Source organism: Carcharodon carcharias, chromosome 22 (assembly GCF_017639515.1).
Source record: "Carcharodon carcharias isolate sCarCar2 chromosome 22, sCarCar2.pri, whole genome shotgun sequence".
In the NCBI taxonomy this organism is placed as follows: domain Eukaryota; kingdom Metazoa; phylum Chordata; class Chondrichthyes; order Lamniformes; family Lamnidae; genus Carcharodon; species Carcharodon carcharias.
The window spans coordinates 64636520-64656977 of NC_054488.1; the positions used below are offsets into that span (position 1 = coordinate 64636520).

The window sequence follows — 20458 nt, forward strand, 5'->3', positions numbered from 1 at the left end:
GTGCTGAGTGCAGTAGCCGGTCGTTCTGTGCTGAGTTTATAGCCTGTCGTTCTGTGCTGAGTGCAGAGTAGCCTGTCGTTCTGTGCTGAGTGCAGAGTAGCCTGTCGTTCTGTGCTGGATGCAGATTAGCCGGTCGTTCTGTGCTGAGTGCAGAGTAGCCTTTCGTTCTGTGCTGAGTGCAGAGTCGCCTATCGTTCAGTTCTGAGTTTATAGCCTGTCGTTCTGTGCTGAGTGCAGTAGCCTGTCATTCTGTGCTGAGTGCAGTAGCCTGTCATTCTGTGCTGAGTGCAGTAGCCTGTCGTTCTGTGCTGAGTGCAGTAGCCTGTCATTCTGTGCTGAGTGCAGTAGCCTGTCGTTCTGAGCTGAGTGCAGTAGCTTGTCGTTCTGTGCTGAGTGCAGAGTAGCCACTCGTTCTGTGCTGAGTGTAGAGTAGCCTGTCGTTCTGTGCTGAGTGCAGAGTAGCTTGTCGTTCTGTGCTGCGTGCAGTAGCTTGTCGTTCGGTGCTGAGTGTAGAGTGGCCTGTCGTTCTGTGCTAAGTGCAGAGCTGCCTGTCGTTCTGTGCTGAGTGCAGTTGCCTGTCGTTCTGTGCTGAGCGCAGAGTAGCCTGTCGTTCTGTGCTGAGTGTAGAATAGCCTGTCGTTCTGTGCTGAGTGCAGAGTAGCCTGTCGTTCTGTGCTGAGTGCAGAGTAGCCTGTCGTTCTGTGCTGATTGCAGTAGCCTGTCGTTCTGTGCTGACTGCAGAGTAGCCTGTCGTTCTGTGCTGAGTGCAGTAGCCTGTGGTTCTGTGCTGAGTACATTTGCCTGTTGTTCTGTGCTGAGTGCAGTTGCCTGTCGTTCTGTGCTGAGTGCAGTAGCCTGTCGTTTTGTGCTGAGTGCAGTAGCCTGTCGTTCTGTGCTGAGTGCAGTAGCCTGTCGTTCTGTGCTGAGTGTAGAGTAGCCTGTCGTTCTGTGCTGAGTGCAGTAGCCTTTCATTCTGTGCTGAGTACATTTGCCTGTTGTTCTGTGCTGAGTGCAGTTGCCTGTCGTTCTGTGCTGAATGCAGTAGCCTGTCGTTCTGTGCTGGGTACAGTGTAGCCTGTCGTTCTGTGCTGAGTGCCATAGCCTTTCATTCTGTGTTGAGTGTAGAGTAGTCTGTCGTTCTGTGCTGAGTGCAGTAGCCTGTTGTTCTGTGCTGAGTGCAGTTGCCTGTCGTTCTGTGCTGAGTGCAGTTGCCTGTCGTTCTGTGCTAAGTGTAGCGTAGCATGTCGTTCTGTGCTGGGTACAAAGTAGCCTGTCATTCTGTGCTGAGTGCAGTAGCCTGTCGTTCTGTACTGAGTGCAGAGTAGCCTGTCGTTCTGTGCTGAGTGTAGAGTAACCTGTCGTTCTGTGCTGAGTGCAGAGTAGCCTGTCGTTCTGTGCTGAGTGCAGAGTAGCCTGTCGTTCTGTGCTGAGTCGAGTAGCCTGTTGTTCTGTGCTGAGTGCAGAGTAGCCTGTCGTTCTGTGCTGAGTGCAGAGTAGCCACTCGTTCTGTGCTGAGTCGAGTAGCCTGTCGTTCTGTGCTGAGTGCAGAGTAGCCTGTCGTTCTGTGCTGAGTGCAGTAGCCTGTCGTTCTGTGCTGAGTGCAGAGTAGCCTGTCGTTCTGTGCTGAGTGCAGTAGCCTCTCGTTCTGTGCTGAGTACATTTGCCTGTCGTTCTGTGCTGAGTGCAGTAGCCTGTCGTTCTGTGCTGAGTGCAGTAGCCTGTCGTTCTGTGCTGAGTGCAGTAGCCTGTCGTTCTGTGCTGAGTGCAGTAGCCTGTTGTTCTGTGCTGTGTGCAGTAGCCTGTCGTTCTGTGCTAACTGTAGAGTAGCCTGTCGTTCTGTGCTGAGTGCCATAGCCTTTCATTCTGTGTTGAGTGTAGAGTAGTCTGTTGTTCTGTGCTGAGTGCAGTTGCCTGTCGTTTTGTGCTAAGTGCAGTTGCCTGTCGTTCTGTGCTGAGTGCAGTTGCCTGTCGTTCTGTGCTGAGTGTAGAGTAGCCTGTCGTTCTGTGCTGAGTGTAGAGTAGCATGTCGTTCTGTGCTGAGTACAGAGTAGTCTGTCGTTCTGTGCTGAGTGCAGTTGCCTGTCGTTCTGTGCTGAGTGCAGAGTAGCCTGTCGTTCTGTGCTGAGTTCATTAGCCTGTCGTTCTGTGCTGAGTGCAGAGTAGCTTGTCGTTCTGTGCTGAGTGCAGAGTAGCTTGTCGTTCTGTGCTGAGTGTAGAGTAGCCTTTTCGTTCTGTGCTGAGTTTATAGCCTGTCGTTCTGTGCTGAGTGCAGAGTAGCCTGTCGTTCTGTGCTGGATGCAGATTAGCCTGTCGTTCTGTGCTGAGTGCAGAGCAGCCTGTCGTTCTGAGCTGAGTGCGGAGTAGCCTGTCGTTCTGTGCTGAGTGCAGTAGCCTGTCGTTCTGTGCTGAGTGCAGCGTAGCCTGTCGTTCTGTGCTGAGTGCAGAGTAGCCTGTCGTTCTGTGCTGAGTGCAGAGTAGGCTGTCGTTCTGTGCTGCGTGCAGTAGCCTGTCGTTTTGTGCTGAGTGCAGTAGCCTGTCGTTCTGTGCTGAGTGCAGTAGCCTGTCGTTCTGTGCTGAGTGTAGAGTAGCCTGTCGTTCTGTGCTGAGTGCAGTAGCCTTTCATTCTGTGCTGAGTACATTTGCCTGTTGTTCTGTGCTGAGTGCAGTTGCCTGTCGTTCTGTGCTGAATGCAGTAGCCTGTCGTTCTGTGCTGGGTACAGAGTAGCCTGTCGTTCTGTGCTGAGTGCCATAGCCTTTCATTCTGTGTTGAGTGTAGAGTAGTCTGTCGTTCTGTGCTGAGTGCAGTAGCCTGTTGTTCTGTGCTGAGTGCAGTTGCCTGTCGTTCTGTGCTGAGTGCAGTTGCCTGTCGTTCTGTGCTAAGTGTAGCGTAGCATGTCGTTCTGTGCTGGGTACAAAGTAGCCTGTCATTCTGTGCTGAGTGCAGTAGCCTGTCGTTCTGTACTGAGTGCAGAGTAGCCTGTCGTTCTGTGCTGAGTGTAGAGTAACCTGTCGTTCTGTGCTGAGTGCAGAGTAGCCTGTCGTTCTGTGCTGAGTCGAGTAGCCTGTCATTCTGTGCTGAGTGCAGAGTAGCCTGTCGTTCTGTGCTGAGTCGAGTAGCCTGTTGTTCTGTGCTGAGTGCAGAGTAGCCTGTCGTTCTGTGCTGAGTGCAGAGTAGCCACTCGTTCTGTGCTGAGTCGAGTAGCCTGTCGTTCTGTGCTGAGTGCAGAGTAGCCTGTCGTTCTGTGCTGAGTGCAGTAGCCTGTCGTTCTGTGCTGAGTGCAGAGTAGCCTGTCGTTCTGTGCTGAGTGCAGTAGCCTCTCGTTCTGTGCTGAGTACATTTGCCTGTCGTTCTGTGCTGAGTGCAGTAGCCTGTCGTTCTGTGCTGAGTGCAGTAGCCTGTCGTTCTGTGCTGAGTGCAGTAGCCTGTCGTTCTGTGCTGAGTGCAGTAGCCTGTTGTTCTGTGCTGTGTGCAGTAGCCTGTCGTTCTGTGCTAAGTGTAGAGTAGCCTGTCGTTCTGTGCTGAGTGCCATAGCCTTTCATTCTGTGTTGAGTGTAGAGTAGTCTGTTGTTCTGTGCTGAGTGCAGTTGCCTGTCGTTTTGTGCTAAGTGCAGTTGCCTGTCGTTCTGTGCTGAGTGCAGTTGCCTGTCGTTCTGTGCTGAGTGCAGAGTAGCCTGTCGTTCTGTGCTGAGTTCATTAGCCTGTCGTTCTGTGCTGAGTGCAGAGTAGCTTGTCGTTCTGTGCTGAGTGCAGAGTAGCTTGTCGTTCTGTGCTGAGTGTAGAGTAGCCTTTTCGTTCTGTGCTGAGTTTATAGCCTGTCGTTCTGTGCTGAGTGCAGAGTAGCCTGTCGTTCTGTGCTGGATGCAGATTAGCCTGTCGTTCTGTGCTGAGTGCAGAGCAGCCTGTCGTTCTGAGCTGAGTGCGGAGTAGCCTGTCGTTCTGTGCTGAGTGCAGTAGCCTGTCGTTCTGTGCTGAGTGCAGCGTAGCCTGTCGTTCTGTGCTGAGTGCAGAGTAGCCTGTCGTTCTGTGCTGAGTGCAGAGTAGGTTGTCGTTCTGTGCTGCGTGCAGTAGCCTGTCGTTCTGTGCTGAGTGCAGCTTAGCCTGTTGATCTGTGTTGAGTGTAGAGTAGCCTGTCGTTCTGTGCTGGGTGCAATAGCCTGTCACTATGCTCATTTTATTCAGCAATAATGTCTGGCATGTACAGGGAGAAGGGAAGTGAAGCCTAGGGAGACCAGAAGCGATAGAGAGAAAAGGGGGATGGATGAGGAGCAAAATCAAGAGGAGAAAAAGCGAGATAGGAAGGGGTACAGAGAAGGGAGTGAGAGAGTACGAATCGGGGGAATGTGAGAAACAACATTTGTACAAGGGAGAGGTTCAGACACGAGCTGCCCTGGTCACTGTGTGTAGCAAGTTCAATTTACAATGTGTGGAACAGGAGCTGAAAGCAAAGTGAACATCAATGAGTGATTTCTAGCATGGTGTGGGAGATCATTATTACTGCTTTAAAAAAGAAAACAAGAAAGGAATGTGAAAATAACAAGGGAGGAGAGTGTCAGCTCGGGGCCTGCAATCAAGAGTGATTGTCTAAGCAAATGGGACTTGAATATTGAAGGGTACGTTACATTTACGAAGGACAGAAAGTTAGGAAAAGATGGAGGGGTGGCTCTGTTAATTAATGATGGTTGTAGCACATTGGAGAGGTGTGACCTAAGTTCAGAAAACCTGGACACAGAAGCGGTTTGGGTTGAGATGAGGAATGATAAAGGCAAGAAGTCTCTTGTGGGAGTGGTGCACAGTTCTCCTAATTGTAACTACACAGTAGGGCAGAGTATAAAAGAAGAGCTAATGGGAACTTGTCAACAAGGCACAATGATAATCATGGGGTATTTTAATCTACAAACAGACTGGAAAATCAGATGGGCAAAGGTAGCACAGATGAGTTCATAGAATGTATTCGGGATAGTTTCTTAGAACAGCTAGTTCTGGAGCCAGCCAGCAGGCTATACTAGACCTGGTATTGTGCGACGAGATTGGATTAATTGATAACCTCCTACTGAAGGCACCCCTAAACTTAAATAAGGGCAATTATGAGGGCAAGAAAGCAGAGCTAGCTAAAGTGAACTGGCAAATGAGGTTAAGGTATACGTCAATAGAGATTCAGTGGCAGACATTTAAAGGGATATTTCAAAATACACAGAATATATACATTTCAATGAGAAAGAAAAATTTCAACTGGAGGGCCCACCATCTGTGGTTAACTAAAAAAGTATCAGACTTAAAGAAAAAGCATATCATTACACAAAGATGGTAGCAGGTCAGAAGATTGGAAAGAATATAAAGAACAGCAAAGAAAATGAGAAAAAGATTAATAAGGAGGGGAAAATTAGAGTATGAGAGAAAGCTAGCTAGCAATATAAAGACGGAAAGTAAGAGTTTCTATAGATATTTAAATAAGAAAATAGTTAACAAATTGAACGTTGGTCTTTTAGACAGAGCATCTGGAGAATTGATAATGGAAAGTAGGGAGATAGCAGATGAATTAAACAGGTACTTTGCTTTAGTCTTTACCAAGTACACAAGTAACATCCTGGAAATTGCTGTAAATCAGGAAATGGAAGGAACTCGGGAAAATAACAATCGCCAGGAAAGTGGTATTGAGCAAATCATTGGGGCTGTGGACTGTCAAATCCCCAGGTCTGGATGTACTTCACCCTAATGTCTTGAAAGAAGTGGCTAGTGATGCACTGGTTTTAATTTTCCAAAATTCCCTAGGTTCAGAGAAGGTTCCTTCAGATTGGAAAACAGCAAATATAACTCCTTTATTCAGAAAGGGAGGGAGACAGAAAGCAGGAAACTATAGGCCAGTTAGCTTAACATCTGTCAAATAGAAGCTATTATTAAAGATGTTATAGCAGGGCACTTGGAGAAATTCAAGGCAATCAGGCAGGGTCAGCATGGTTTTGTAAAAGGGAATTTTTAATCAATTTATTGGAGTTCTTTGAAGGAGTCACATGTGCTGTAGATGTGCTGTACTTATATTTCGAGAAGGTATTTGATAAGGTGCCACATCAAAGGTTATTGCAAAAAATAAAAGCTCATGGTGTAGGGGGGTAACATATTGGCATGGATAGAAGATTGGCTGGCTAACAGAAAACAGAGAGTTGGCATAAAAGGGTCTTTTTCTGGTTGGCAGGATGTAACGAGTGGTGTGCCACAGGGATCAGTGCTGGGGCCTTAGCTTTTTACAATTTATATAAATGACTTGGATGAAGGGACTGAAGGTATGGTCGCTGAATTTGCTGATGATACAAAGATAGGTGGGAAAGTAAGTTGTGAAGAGGATGTAGGGAGGCTACAAAGTGACTTAGATAGGTTAAGTGAGTGGGCAAAGACCTGGCAAATGGAGTATAATGTGGGTAAATGTGAAATGGTTCATTTTGACAGGAAGAATTATAAAGAAGCTTATTATCTAAATGGTGAGAGATTGCAGAGCTCTCAGATTCAGAGGGATCTGTGTGTCCTAGTGCATGAATCACAAAAGGCTAGTATGTGGGTACAGCAGGTAATTAGGAAAGCTAATAGAATGTTATTGTTTATTGTGAGGGGAATTGAACACAAAAATAAGGAGGTTATGCTTCAGTTGTACAGGGCACTGGTGAAACCACATCTGGAATGTTGTGTACAGTACTGGTCTCCTTATTTAAAGAAAGATGTAAATGTGTTAGAAGCAGTTCAGAGAAGGTTCACTAGACTAATACCTGGAATGGATGGGTTGTCTTGTAAGGAAAGGCTGGACAGGTTAGGCCTGTATCTGCTGGAATTTAGAAGACTAAGTAATCCTAAGGGATCTTGACAGGGTAGATATGGAGAGGATGTTTCCTCTTGTGGGAGAATCTAGAACTAGGAGTCACTGTTTAAAAATAAGGGGTCGCTCATTTAAAACAGAGATGAGGAGATTTTTTTTCTTTGAGGGCCGTGAGTCTTTGGAACTCTCTTCTTCATTTGAATATTTTTAAGGCAGATCTAGATAGATTCTTGATTAACAAGGAGGTGAAAGGTTATTGGAGGTAGGTGGGAATGTGGGGTTGAGGTTACATTCAGATCAGCCATGATCTTATTGAATGGCGGAGCAGGCTCAAGGGGCCGAGTGGTCTACTCCTGCTCCTAATTTGTATGTTCATATAAAATCATGCAGAGTTACCCCTGGCAGGAGAGTTGGTAACCAGAGGAGACAGATTTAAAATGATTGGCAAAAGAACGAGATTGGTAAAATGGCCTCCTCCTGTAAAACTGTGATTCCTTAAGTGTTCTGCCCACAGGGATTGGAACTCCAGGTATAAAAGCTGCTTCAATACTTTAGAATTTGTGAAGCAGGAGTTTGTTCCATCGGTGAGGTAATAACCACACTGCTTGCTACAGATCTACCTGACTTGGGTTCAAACACCAGTAACACAGGGAAGAACTCAGTCACATCAAGAGCATTGTGAGGCCCACTGCCCGTCCAGTTACTGAGCACGGGTTGGGGGAGGTGCAGATGGAAACGTGGTCTGAGGGAGCAGAATTGTAACTTTTCCCTTCACCACAGACACACATTGGGCACTCTCTGTAAGGAGGTCCTGCAAAATACCTGACCTGTTTTTCTCATCTCCTTCCCTGAAGTTGCTGATTCTCGCAGGGTTAGGTTCTTCATAGGCACTGGCTGCCCTCCCAGTATCTCACCCAGGTGGCCATTCTTCCTATTCAAGTCTAAATCATGAGTGTCAGCCATTTATATGGCAGGCATTAGACAGACCAATAGTGTCCATCAGTAGGTGATCAGGAATGACACACCTGGCTGGTTTCTCCCCTTCCGAACCTCAGCTGGAGTATTGCTGCCTTTCACTGGCATCATCCATTTGCCCTGCACAGAATCAGAAATTGAGTCTAAACTCAATCTTTCTCACGTGTAAATGGATCAAGAATATAAATGGAATAGCACCTTTGAGTAAGATTCAGAATCTGATCCACACCAGCCGTTTGTCAGCAAAGTAACCTGATACTTAGTCACATATTAACCTAAAAACCAGTTAATACTAGACCATGGGTTAAGGCCAAGAGCTTTTGAGCTGCTGTTCTGCAGAACAGGATATGTGTGATTCTGACATCTTACTACAAGTGTCCCGGAACATGGCAAATCATAGCTTTCAAATAGTATAACAAGTCACAGCTAACAGACGGTGAGCACTGAATGGATGCAGGGATAGATTACCAATGAACCATCATCTTCCCATTCAAACCCATTCTACACAACCCTAATAGATAATCCCCTTCCCGTTAACTCCATTGGACACAATCCCAATGGATCAAGCACGTTTCGTTAACTCCATTGGACACAATCCCAGTTGTGTGAGTATGTTGCTCAGGAATAGGGGCAAGATAGACAGGATCTTCGTCCAGTACTGTATCTGGGGAAATGCCCCAATACTGTACCCTGGGGAATGCCCCCAGTACTGTACCCAGGGAAATGCCCCAATACTGAACCCTGGGGAATGCCCCCAGTACTGTACCCAGGGAAATGCCCCAATACTGTACCCAGGGAAATGCCCCAATACTGTACCCAGGGGAATGCACCCAGTACTGTACCCAGGGAAATGCCCCAATACTGTACCCAGGGAAATGCCCCAATACTGTACCCTGGGGAATGCCCCCAGTACTCTACCCTGGGGAATGCTCCCAGTACTCTACCCTAGGGAATGCCCCCAGTACTGTGCCCTGGGGAAATGCCCCCAGTACTGAACCTGGGGAATGCTCCCAGTACTCAACCCTGGGGAATACCCCCAGTACTGTAGCCTGGGGAATGCCCCCAGTACTGTACCCTGGGGAATGCCCCCAGTACTGTAGCCTGGGGAATGCCCCCAGTACTGTACCCTGTGGAATGCCCCCAGTACTCTACCTTGGGGAATGCCCCCAGTGCTGTACCCCAGAGGAATGCCCCCAGTACTGTACCCTGGGGGAATGCCCCCAGTACTCTACCCTGGGGAATGCTCCCAGTACTCTACCCTGGGGAATGCCCCCAGTACTGTACCCTGGGGAAATGCCCCCAGCACTGTACCTGGGGAATGCTCCCAGTACTCAACCCTGGGGAATGCTCCCAGTACTCTACCCTGGGGAATGCTCCCAGTACTCTACCCTGGGGAAATGCCCCCAGTACTCTACCCTGGGGAAATGCCCCCAGTACTCTACCCTGGGGAATGCCCCCAGTACTCTACCCTGGGGAATGCCCCCAGTACTCTACCCTGGGAAAATGCCCCCAGTACTGTACCCTGGGGAAATACCCCCAGTACTGTACCTGGGGAATGGCCCCAGTACTGTCCCCTGGGGAAATGCCCCCAGTACTGTACCTGGGGAATGACCCCAGTACTGTCCCGTGGGGAAATGCCCCCAGTACAGTACCCTGGGGAATGCCCCCAATACTGAACCCCGGGGGATGCTCCCAGTACTGAACCCTGGGGAATGCCCCAATTCTGTACCATGGGGAATGCCCCAATACTGTACCCTGGGGGTGTGCCCCCAGTACTGTACCCTGGGGAATGCCCTCAGTACTGTACCCTGGGGAATGCCCTCAGTACTGTACCCTGGGGAATGCCCCCAGTGCTGTACCCCAGAGGAATGCCCCCAGTACTGTACCCTGGGAGAGTGCCCCCAGTGCTGTACCCTGGGGGAATTCCCCCAGTGCTGTACCCTGGGGGAATTCCCCCAGTGCTGTACCATGGGGGAATGCCCCCAGTGTTGTACCCCGGGGGAATGCCCCCAGTGCTGTACCCCGGGGGAATGCCCCCAGTGCTATACCCTGGGGGTGTGCCCCCAGTACTATACACTGGGAAATGGCCCCAGTGCTGTACCCCGGGGAAATGCTCCCAGTTCTATACACTGGGGGAATGTCCCCCCATAGTTATTGTACCCCCAGCAATGTACAATGCCTTGGGAAGAAAAGCTGAGAAAATCATAGGTGAAAGGCATCTGCTGATTAACAAGAGTTTTCATTTTCTCTGCTGCATTGCAATGTGGATCCTACGCTTAAGTTTGTCCTTACATTTTGTTTTTGGCAAATGCAGGTCTGGCTGCTGTCAGTTCTGTGAGGAACAGCTGAATACACAGTGTACAGCATGAGCTAGACTCACCTTTGAACTTCTCTTCAGTCTATACAATGCTGGGAATGCGTTTTCTTCCCAAGAACTAGCATTATCAGGAATTTGTCAACTTGGGACTTTTCCAGGCTGGGAACTGAAGGTTTTAAACCAGGAATGGAGCCAGCAGGAGCAGGGATGAGGGGCTCTATAACTTAGCAGGGCTTACTTTACTGCCAGAATATCAGGGGGATTATCTGGTCAGGGTAGTCCAAAAACAGTCACTGATTGGACATAGAAACGTAGAAACTAGGAGCAGGAGTAGGTCATTCGACTCTTCAAGCTTGCTCCACCATTCATTATGATCATGGCTGACCCTCTATCTCAACACCTTACTCCTGCTCTCCCATACCCTTTGATGCCTCTAGAGTCCAGAAATCTATTTTCCTTCTTAAATATATTCAGTGACTTGGCCTCCACAGCTTTCTGACATCTGCATCATTCCATTGCCAAGACTTAGGGTTCAGTGTTAGTGAATTTGTGGCTTGAGCTGGATTAGGTTATTGGAGAGGTTATTGAAATATCGATTGGACAAGTTGAAATTAAGGACATTGGTCCATGCTATTGCTGAAACTGAACGTCTTAGCCTGTTTGCAGGGTTGCAGATACTTCAGGGACAGCGAGAGTGCACAGACCTTGATCCTTTTCTCTGTCTCTGCCCATCTTTCTATCTCAGCCTGTATGTCTCTATTCAGATACATCTCTCCTCCTTCACTCTGTATCTCTGCCGCTGTTTCTTCCTTTATCTAAGTGTCAGCTGTGGTTCACTTGGTAACATTGGTAGTATTCAGTAAGCAATGTTAAGTCCCATTTGTAACTCCTCGGATACTGAAGCAGTCCATGTCCATTTGCAGCCAAACCTAGGCGACATTCAGTCTTGGGCTGATAAGTGGCAAGTAACATTCACGCCACATGGACTGCAGTGGTTCAAGGCAGCGGCTCACTACCATCTTCTCAGTTAGGGATGGATGATACATGCTGGCCTAGCCAGTGATACCCATATCCTGTGAAAGAATTAAAAAAAAGCACAAGTGACAGGCAAAGACCATACCCAGCAAGAGAGAATCGAACCGTCTCTCCTTGACATTCAATGGCATTACCATCACTGAAACCCCCACTATCAACATCCTGGGGGTTACCATTGACCAGAAACTGAAGTGGACCAGCCATATAAATACTGTGGCTACAAGAGCAGGTCAGAGGCTAGGAATCCTGCGGCAAATAACTCACCTCCTGACTCCCCAAAGCCTGTCCACCATCTACAAGGCACAAGTCAAGCGCGATGGAATATTTTCCACTTGTCTGGATGAGTGCAGCTCCAACAATGCTCAAGAAGCTCGACACCATCCAGGACAAAGCAGCCCCGCTTGATTGGCATCCTATGCACAAACATTCACTCCCTCCACCATCGACGCCCCTCGGGGGTCACTGAGGGCACCTCCCTTGAGGTGGTGCCCGACTCTGAAACACTCAATACCCCCGAGGTACCTTCTGGCTCGTCGGGGGAATGCAGCCTCCACAATTATAAAAAAGTTCCTGGGTCATTGGGTGGCGGTGAAGAGGAGGGCCTTCCCGCCCCTTCCCAAAGTCCGGCACCGGGCGTCCTAGTTCTAGGTCAGGAGCTTGTCCTGAGCTCTCCGGACGACCCGGTGCCAGGAGGAGAGCGGACATCAGCACGGCCGCCGCCCTCTGACCCAAAAATATTAGAGGAGACCAGAGAGGAGCCCTCTGGCCTTGATCCTGGGGGTGGGATCGAGGTACAGGTGGAGCCAGCTGGCAGCTCCGAATCAGCCCCCGTACTCAATGCGGGGGAGGGGTCAGCAGCTGGAGGCGACGACCCGGAGGAGGACGGGGTGTCCGTGGTGAGCGCTGGGGATTACGCTGAGTCGCTCTCTAGCGAGGCGGTGGATCCCCTGGTGCCCTCCACGACTCTCCCCTCATCCCCCCACGGGAACTCCGGGACTTTTTGTCGGGGCACCGCGGTCGCCGAGACAGGGTTTAGTTGGCCTTGGACCGGTGGCATTCGTAACCGTTGGTGTTCTGGTCCACTCGCGAGGCTCTCAAGGCTCCAGAGTTGGATAGGAACGCGCGGCGGAGGGTCCAAACGTTTCTCGCTGGGCTCCTGAAGGACAGGAAGGACTAAAAGTCCTCTCCTCCTTTTATTTAAGGTGATGGATTTATGTACTTTTGACAATGAAGACGACTATAGCCAGCCTCAACATCAACGGCAGCAGGGACGCACAGCGCAGTTTCCAGAACTTCTCGGTCCTCAGGGACGGGAAGTATGCGTTGTGCTTCCTGCAAGAAACCCAGACCGTTCCGGGAGACGAAGCCACGTGGCTCCTGGAGTGGCGAGGGGGGGTCTACATGAGTCACCTAGCCTCCAATTCTGGCGGGGTGGCTAACTTGTTGGCCCCGCATTTTCAGCCGGAGATCTTGGGGGTCAAGGAGCCAGTGCCAGGCCGGTTGCTGCACCTGACTGTGCGTCTGGGGGGGGCGGTGCTTCACTTTGTGAATGTGTACGCTCCCCTGGGCACGCAGCAGCAAGCGAGCTTCTTTGAAGAAGTGTCCACTCATCTCGGCTCCATCGACGCTGGCGAGTGCATCGTCCTCGGGGGGGATTTCAATTGCACCCTCAGAGTCCGGGACCGTCATGGTACCCCGCACTGCACACGAGGTGTGAGTAAGTTGCGGGACCTAGTCAGGTCCTTCGACTTGGTGGATGTCTGGCGAAATCTCCATCCTGACTCCAGCGTGTTCACCTTCGTGTCACCTGGAGTCGGAGTGTCCAGACTCGACCGCCTTTACGTTTCAAAGGCGTATGTGTCCTGCGTTCCGGCTGCTTCTATACAGCAGGTTCCGTGCACGGACCACCGTCTGGTGTGGGCGGAGCTCACTTCGTTCTGCGCTCGGACGGGGTCCGCGTACTGACATTTTAATAACCTGTTGTTAGAGGACGAGCGGTTCCTGGACTCGTTCTGTCGTTTCTGGGTCGGCTGGAGAAGGAAGCAGGGAGGCTTCCCCTCCTTGAGGCTATGGTGGGACGTGGGCAAGACTCACGTCCGAGTTTTCTGTCAAGAGTACGCGAAGGGGTCGACAAAGAGACGCAAATCCAGGGTCAAGGAGTTGGAGAAGGAGGTGCTGGACCTGGAGGCACGTCTCCGTCAGCCCGACGCGGACCCGGCCCTGCGGTCGGTGTACGATGAGAAGAAGGGCGCGCTGCGGGACCTGCAACTGGTCGGGTCTCGGGGCGCGTTCGTGAGGTCGCGGATCTGGTTCCTCAAGGAGCTGGACCGTGGCTCCCCCTTCTTCTACTCGCTGGAAAAAAGGCACGGGGTCCATCAGCAGCTCTTTACGCTGCTGGGCTGACGACAGATCCCTTGTCTCGGACTCGGAGGGCATCAGGGCCATCGCCCGAGATTACTACACTGCCCTGTTCTCTCCGGATCCGTCCAGCGAGGACGCTTGCAGAGTTTTGTGGGAGGACCTGCCGCAGGTCAGCCCAGAGTGCACCGGAAAGCTCGACTCCCCTATAAGTCTGGGGGAGCTGACCGGCGCACTCGACGGTCTTTCTAGGGGCAAATCCCTGGGACTAGACGGGCTGACCGTGGAGTTCTTCAGGGCGTTCTGGGACGTCTTGGGGAGCGACTTCGCGGGGGTCCTGGGGGAAAGCATTGCTACCGGGGAGATGCCCCTTTCGTGGCGCAGGGCCGTGATTGCCCTGCTGCCGAAGAAGGGGGATCTCCGCCTTCTTAAAAACTGGCGCCTGGTCTCCCTCCTCAGCACGGACTACAAAATCTTCGCCCGAGCCACGTCTTCTCGGCTCAGCACTGTGCTGGACCACATGATCCACCCTGACCAGTCCTACACCGTCCCGGACCGAACCATTTATGACAACATCCATCTGGTCCGGGACATCATCCACCATTCCCAGAGGGCTGGTCTGTCGAGCGCCTTCCTGTCTCTCGATCAGGAGAAGGCGTTCAACAGGGTGGATCACGGATACTTACTCGGAACTCTGCGAGCGTCCGGGTTCGGGACGCATTTTGTCGCCCGGATCCGACTTCTGTACACCGCCGCGGAGTGTCTAGTGAAGGTTAACGGGTCCCTGACGGCGCCCCTTCGCTTTGGGAGAGGGGTACATCAGGGCTGCCCCCTGTCTGGCCACTTGTATTCTATTTGCGTGGAGCCTTTCCTGCGCCTCTTGCGGAGGAGGTTGTCGGGATTGGTTCTGCACGGGCTGGGCATCGGGGTGGTCCTTTCGGCTTACGCCGATGACGTGCTCCTTATGTTTAGTGACCCGGCTGACTTGCGGAGGATGCGCGAGTGCCAGGAGGTCTACTCTGCCGCTTCTTCTGCCAGGATCAACTGGGGTAAATGTTCTGGACTCCTGGTCGGTCAGTGGCAGATGGATCCCCTACCCGAGGAGCTCAGGCCTTTCACCTGGAGCAGGACCAGCCTCCTCTACCTGGGGGTCCATCTCTGCCCCGCTGAGGAATCCTGGCCAGCAAACTGGCAGGAACTGGAGACGAAAGTCACCGCTCGCCTGCGGTGCTGGACAGGACTGCTCCGAGTGCTATCTTACCGGGGTCGAGTTCTGGTCATAAACCAGCTGATCGCCGCCATGTTGTGGTATCGGCTGGTCACTTTGACCCCTCCCCCGGACTTTGTCACAAAAATCCAGAAATTGTTAGTCGACTTCTTCTGGGACAAAAGATTGCACTGGGTCGCTGCCGAGGTTCTGAATCTCCCGCTTAGGGAGGGTGGTCAGGCGCTAGTGTGCCTACGCACACAGGTGGCGACTTTCCGCCTTCAGACCCTGCAGCGATACCTCTACGTTGAGCCGCCTCCTAGATGGTGTGCCCTGACGACGTATTTCTTCCGTCAGGTGCACGGCCTGAATTATGACGTGCAGCTCCTGTTTATAGAGCAGAGGGGCCTCGGTGGCTCCTTGCAGGCGTTGCCCGTCTTTTACCAGGACCTGATCAAAGTCTGGAAAGTGGTCGCCTCGCGACGCAGCTCTCCCCCGTCAGGAGTAGCGGCTATCGTCAGAGAGCCGCTGCTCAGGAATCCGCCCCTCCGTCCTTTTCAGTGGTTGGCGGAGAAGAGGGCTGTGGCCGCAGGGGTGACCAGGATCGGGGACGTGCTGGGTGGCGGAGGACTGGGCTGGATGCTCCCGCAGGAGTTGGCGCGACGCGCGTCTGTGAGTGTCCAGGTCGCAGCCAATGCCATCCAAGACCTGAGAACGGTCGTGCTCGGACCCGACGTTATTTTGGGTCTTGAGGTGGCCCAGGTGCGCGGTGGTCTTCCGTCTGAGCGTTCCCCTGTTCGGACAGAATTCCACATTGGCCCCAAGCCCCGAACCCTCCCTCGGTTGCTGGTGCCCTGCAATATGAGCCGCCTCGGGGAAATGCCCTCCGTGCCTTTTGGCACGGCAAAGAGGGGCTTTTTGTACGGACTGCTGCTGCACACCTTCCATTTTCTCGCCCTTGTCCGCCGCCCGGACACGCCCTGGCGTGCCTTGTTGCCGTCCGGCGGCGGAGGCTCCCGATGGGAGGCCCTCTACGGGGGTGTCCTCCCCCTTTCTATCGGGGACCTGGGTTGGAGGGTGTTGCATGCAGCAGTCCCTTATAATTGGAGAACGTGTAGGTTCACGGACTCCCGGGACACATGCCCTTTTTGAGGTCTTGTGGAGTCCGTGGACCATGTATACATAGGGTGTTGTAGGCTGCACTCCCTTTTTAGTTATTTGAAAAACCTTTTATTGATGTTTTGTTTGCACTTCAGCCCCACGCTCCTGATCTATGGGCACCCGGTGCGGAAGGGGGTCGGGAAGGAGGAGGACCTCCTCGTCAACCTGCTCCTGGGCCAGGCCAAGTTGGCCATTAACAGGTCCAGGCAGCGGGCGATCGACGGGGGAGTCCCGCCTGATTGTTTGTCCCTCTTCCGCGGCTACGTTCGCGGCTGGGTTTCTTTGGAGAGGGAGCACGCGCTGTCTGCCGGCACTCTCGAGGCCTTCCATGTTCGGTGGGCACCGCGCAGACTGGGGTGTTTTATTGACCCCTTTGATCACATTTTGGTTTAAAGTTGTAAGTTTCCTTTAAATTTTGTCTTTAGTTTTACAGCTGACCTGAATTAGGGGCTGTGCTTGATTTGTCCTTCATTTTGTTGATTTGGTTTAACCCAAAAAGATCCCTCCACCATCGACGCACGGTGACAGCAGTGTGTACCAATTACAAGATGCACTGAGAAATTTAGGGATTGACAATAAATGCTGGCTTTGCCAATGATGATTACATCCCAGGAATGAATAAAATAGAAAGCACTCTGGCCTCTGAGAAGATTGTTGGTTCAAATTCCACTCCAGAGACTTGAGCAGAAAAATCAAAGCTGACACACTGGTGCACACTGAGGGAGTGCTGCACTGTCTGTGGTAGCGCTTATCAGATGACATGTCAAACCAAGGCCACACCACCCTTTCATAGAAATAAATGATCCTATGCCTCAATACAATGAAGAGCAAAGGAATTCTCCCTGGTTTTTTTTCTATTCATGGAATGTGGGCATCATTGGCTGGGCCAGCATTTATTGCCCATCCCTAATTGCCCTTGAGAAGGTGGTGGTGTGCTGCCTTCTTGAACCGCTGCAGTCCACCTAGTTAAAGTACACCTAGAGTGCTGTTAGGGAGGGAATTCCAGGATTTTGATCCAGCAACAGTGAAGGAACGGTGATATATTTCCAAGTCAAGATGGTGAGTGACTTGGAGGGGAACTTCCATGTGGTGGTGTTCCCATGTGTCTGCTGCCCTTGTCCTTGTGGATGGTGTTGGTCATGAGTTTGGAAGGTGCTGTCTAAGAAGGCTTAATGAGTTCCTGCTGTGCATGTTATACACTGTCGACACCATGTGTCAGTGATGGAGGGAGTGAATGTTTGTGGATGGGATGCTAATCAAGCGGGGCTGCTTTGTCCTGGATGGCGTCGAGCTTCTTGAGTGTTGTTGGAGCCGCACTCATCCAGGCAAGTGGGGAGTATTCCATCACACTCCTGACTTGTGTGTTGTAGAGGGTGGACAGGCTTTGGGGAGTCAGGAGGTGTGTTATTTACTGCAGGATTCCTAGCTTCTGACCAACTCTTTTGGCCAGAGTATTTATATGGCTAGTCCAATTCAGTTTCTGGTCAATGGTAACCCCAGGGTGTTAATAGTGAGAGATTCAGTGATGGTAATGCCATTGAACATCAAGGGGTGATGGTTAAATTCTCTCTTGTTGGAGATGGTCATTGTCTGACACTTGTGTGGCATGAATGTTACTTGCCTCTTGTCAGCCCAAGCCTGGATATTGTCCAGGTCTTGCTGCATTTGGACATGGACTGCTTCAGTATCTGAGGAGTTGCAAATGGTGCTGAACATTGTGCAATCAACAGTGAACATCCCCACTGCGGACCTTATGATGGAAGGAAGGTCATTGCTGAAGCAGCTGAAGATGGTTGGGTCTAGGGCACTACCCTGAGGAACTCCTGCAGTGATGTCCTGGAGCTGAGATGATTGACCTCCAACAACCACAACCATTTTCTTTTGTGCTGGGTATGACTCCAACCAGCGCAGAGATTTCCCCCGATTCCCATTGCTGGGGCTCCTTGATGCCACACTTGGTCAACTGCTGCCTCGATGTCAAGGGCAGTCACTCTCATCCTCACCTCGGGAGTTCAGCTCTTTTGTCCATGTTTGAACCAAGGCTGTAATGAGGTCAGGAGCTGAGTGGCCCTGGCGGAACCCAAACTGGGCATCAGTGAGCAGGTTATTGCTAAGCAAGTGCTGCTTGATAGCACTGTTGATGACCCCTTCCGTTACTTTACTGATGATGGAGAGTAGACTGATGAAGTGATAATTGGCTGGGATGGATTTGTCCTGCTTTTTGTGTACAGGACATACCTGGGCAATTTTCCACATAGCTGGGTAGATGCCAGTGCTATAGCTGTACTGGAACAGTGTGGCACAAGTCTTCAGTACTATTGCTGAAATATTGTCAGGGCCCATAGCCTTTTCATGATCCAGTGCTTCTTGATGTCACATGGAGTGAATCGAATTGGCTGACTGGCATCTGTGATGCTGGGGACCTCCGGAGGAGGCCGAGATGGATCATCCACTCAGCACTTCTCAGCAAATGCTTCAGCCTTATCTTTTACACTGCTGTGCTGGGCTCCCCCATCATTGAGGATGGGGATATTTCCGGAGTGGTGTCTTCCAGTGAGTTGTTTAATTGTCCCTCACCATTTGTGACTGAACATGACAGGACTGCAGAGCTTAGATCTGATCCGTTGTCTGTGGAATTGCTTGGCTCTGTCTATCACTTGCTGCTAATGCTGTTTGGCACGCTAGTAATCCTGTGTTGTAGCTTCACCAGGTTGACACCTAATTTTTAGGTATGCCTGGTGCTGCTCCTGGCATGCCCTCCTGCACTCTTCATTGAACCAAGGTTGATCCCCTGGCTTGATGGTAATGGTAGAGTGGGAGATATGCCGGGGTATGAGGTTACAGATTGTGTTCAAGTACAATTCTGCTGCTGCTGATGGCCCACAACGCTTCATGGATACCCAGGCTTGAGTCGCTAGATCTATTTGAAATCTATCCCATTTAGCACGGTGGCAGTGCCACACAACACATTACAGGGTATCCTCAATGTGAAGATGGGACATCATTTCTACAAGGACTGTGCAGTGTCATTCCTACCACTACTGTCATGGACAGATGTATCTGTGGCAGGCAGGTTGATGAGGATGAGGTCAAGTATGTTTTTTCTCTCTTGTTGATTCCTTCAGCACCTGCTGCAGACTCAGTTAGCAGCGATGTCCTTCAGAACCTGGCCAGTAGTGGTGCCACCCAGAGTACATTCTGCACCCTTGCCACCCTCAGTGCTTCCTCCAAGTGGTGTTCAACATGGAGGAGCACTGATTCGTCAGCTGAGGAGGGGGGTGAGGGTGGTACGTGGTAATCAGCAGGAGGTTTTCTTGCCCATGTTTGACTTAATGCCATGAAGTGGTCCCAGAGTCAATGTTGAGGACTCCATAAGACCATAAGACATAGGAGCAGAAATTGGGCCATTCGGCCCATCGAGTCTGCTCCGCCATTCAATCATGGCTGATAAGTTTCTCAACCCCATTCTCCCACCTTCTCCCCGTAACCTTTGATCCCCTTACCAATCAAGAACCTTTCCATCTCCCAGGGCAACTCCCTCCTGACTGTATACCACTGTGCCGCCACCTCTGCTGGGTCTGTCCTGCCAGTGGGACAGGACCTACCCAGGGATGGTGATGGTCAGTCTTGACTAGTCTGTGAGGTAACTCTCCTAATTTTGGCACAAGCCCCCAGATATTAGTAAGGAGGACTTTGCAGAGTCAACAGGGTTCGCCATTGTCATTTCCAGTGCCTATGTCGATGCCAGGTGGTCCATCCGGTTTCATTCCTTTTAGGCTTTTTAACAGTTTGACATGACTGAATGGCCATTTCAGAGGGCATTTCAGAGACAACCACATTGCTGTGGGTCTGGAGTCGCATTTAGGCCAGGTAAGGATGGCAGATTTCCTTCCCAGATGTGTGAACCAGACGGGTTTTACAACAATGAGATTCCAGATTTTTACTGAATTTAAATTTCACCATCTGCTGTTGGGGAATTTGAACCTGGGACCCCTGGATTTTTAGATTATTAGTCTGGTGGCACTACCATTACACCACTGCCTCTCGTGGCCAGTACACCTCAAAGCAGATTATATTGTCATTATTTCTTTGCTGTTTGTAGGATCCTGTTGTGCACAAATTGGCTGTAAAGTGCTTTGGGATGTCCTGTGAATTGAAAGGTGCTATCTAAATGCAAGACTTTTTCTCTCCCTCTATTCCTCTTTCTCAGTGTGTATCTCTCTACATGTGTTTTTGTCATTCTCCATGAGAATGTTCGTGTGAATGTCTCCTTTTCTTCCCCTCCATTCCTCTGTTTTTCTGTATAGGTTTCTTTCATCTTTCTCCTTGTGTATGTCACTTATCCTGTTCCACAGTAAGTGCTGAGAATCCGTGCAGTGTGTATTGCACCAGTTGCAGAGGTTAGATTGACTTTCACCCTACTCTTTCCCTCTAGAGAGCTGCACTCATCAGAAGAGCGACGCTGAAGATGAGGTCTTCACTGTCGAGTTAGAAAGAGGGCCTCATGGTCTGGGTCTGGCGTTAGTGGATGGACTGGTGAGAACAGCATATTACTACAAACTTTACTCTTTCTAATTGACCAACCTAACTCTCCCTCATCTG

General features: G+C 50.8%; 1 protein-coding gene across 4 annotated transcripts in view; it reads left to right on the forward strand.

The window, feature by feature from the left end:
- si:ch73-281f12.4 (RA_Radil_like and Myo5p-like_CBD_Rasip1 domain-containing protein) overlaps positions 1-20458 on the forward strand; it is a 232678-nt gene that overhangs the window by 180580 nt on the left and 31640 nt on the right. For all 4 annotated transcript variants that reach the window (XM_041216956.1, XM_041216958.1, XM_041216959.1 and 1 more), the window contains exon 14: positions 20292-20392. In XM_041216956.1, coding sequence (XP_041072890.1) covers positions 20292-20392 — 101 coding nt within the window. The remainder of the gene's footprint in view (positions 1-20291; positions 20393-20458) is intronic.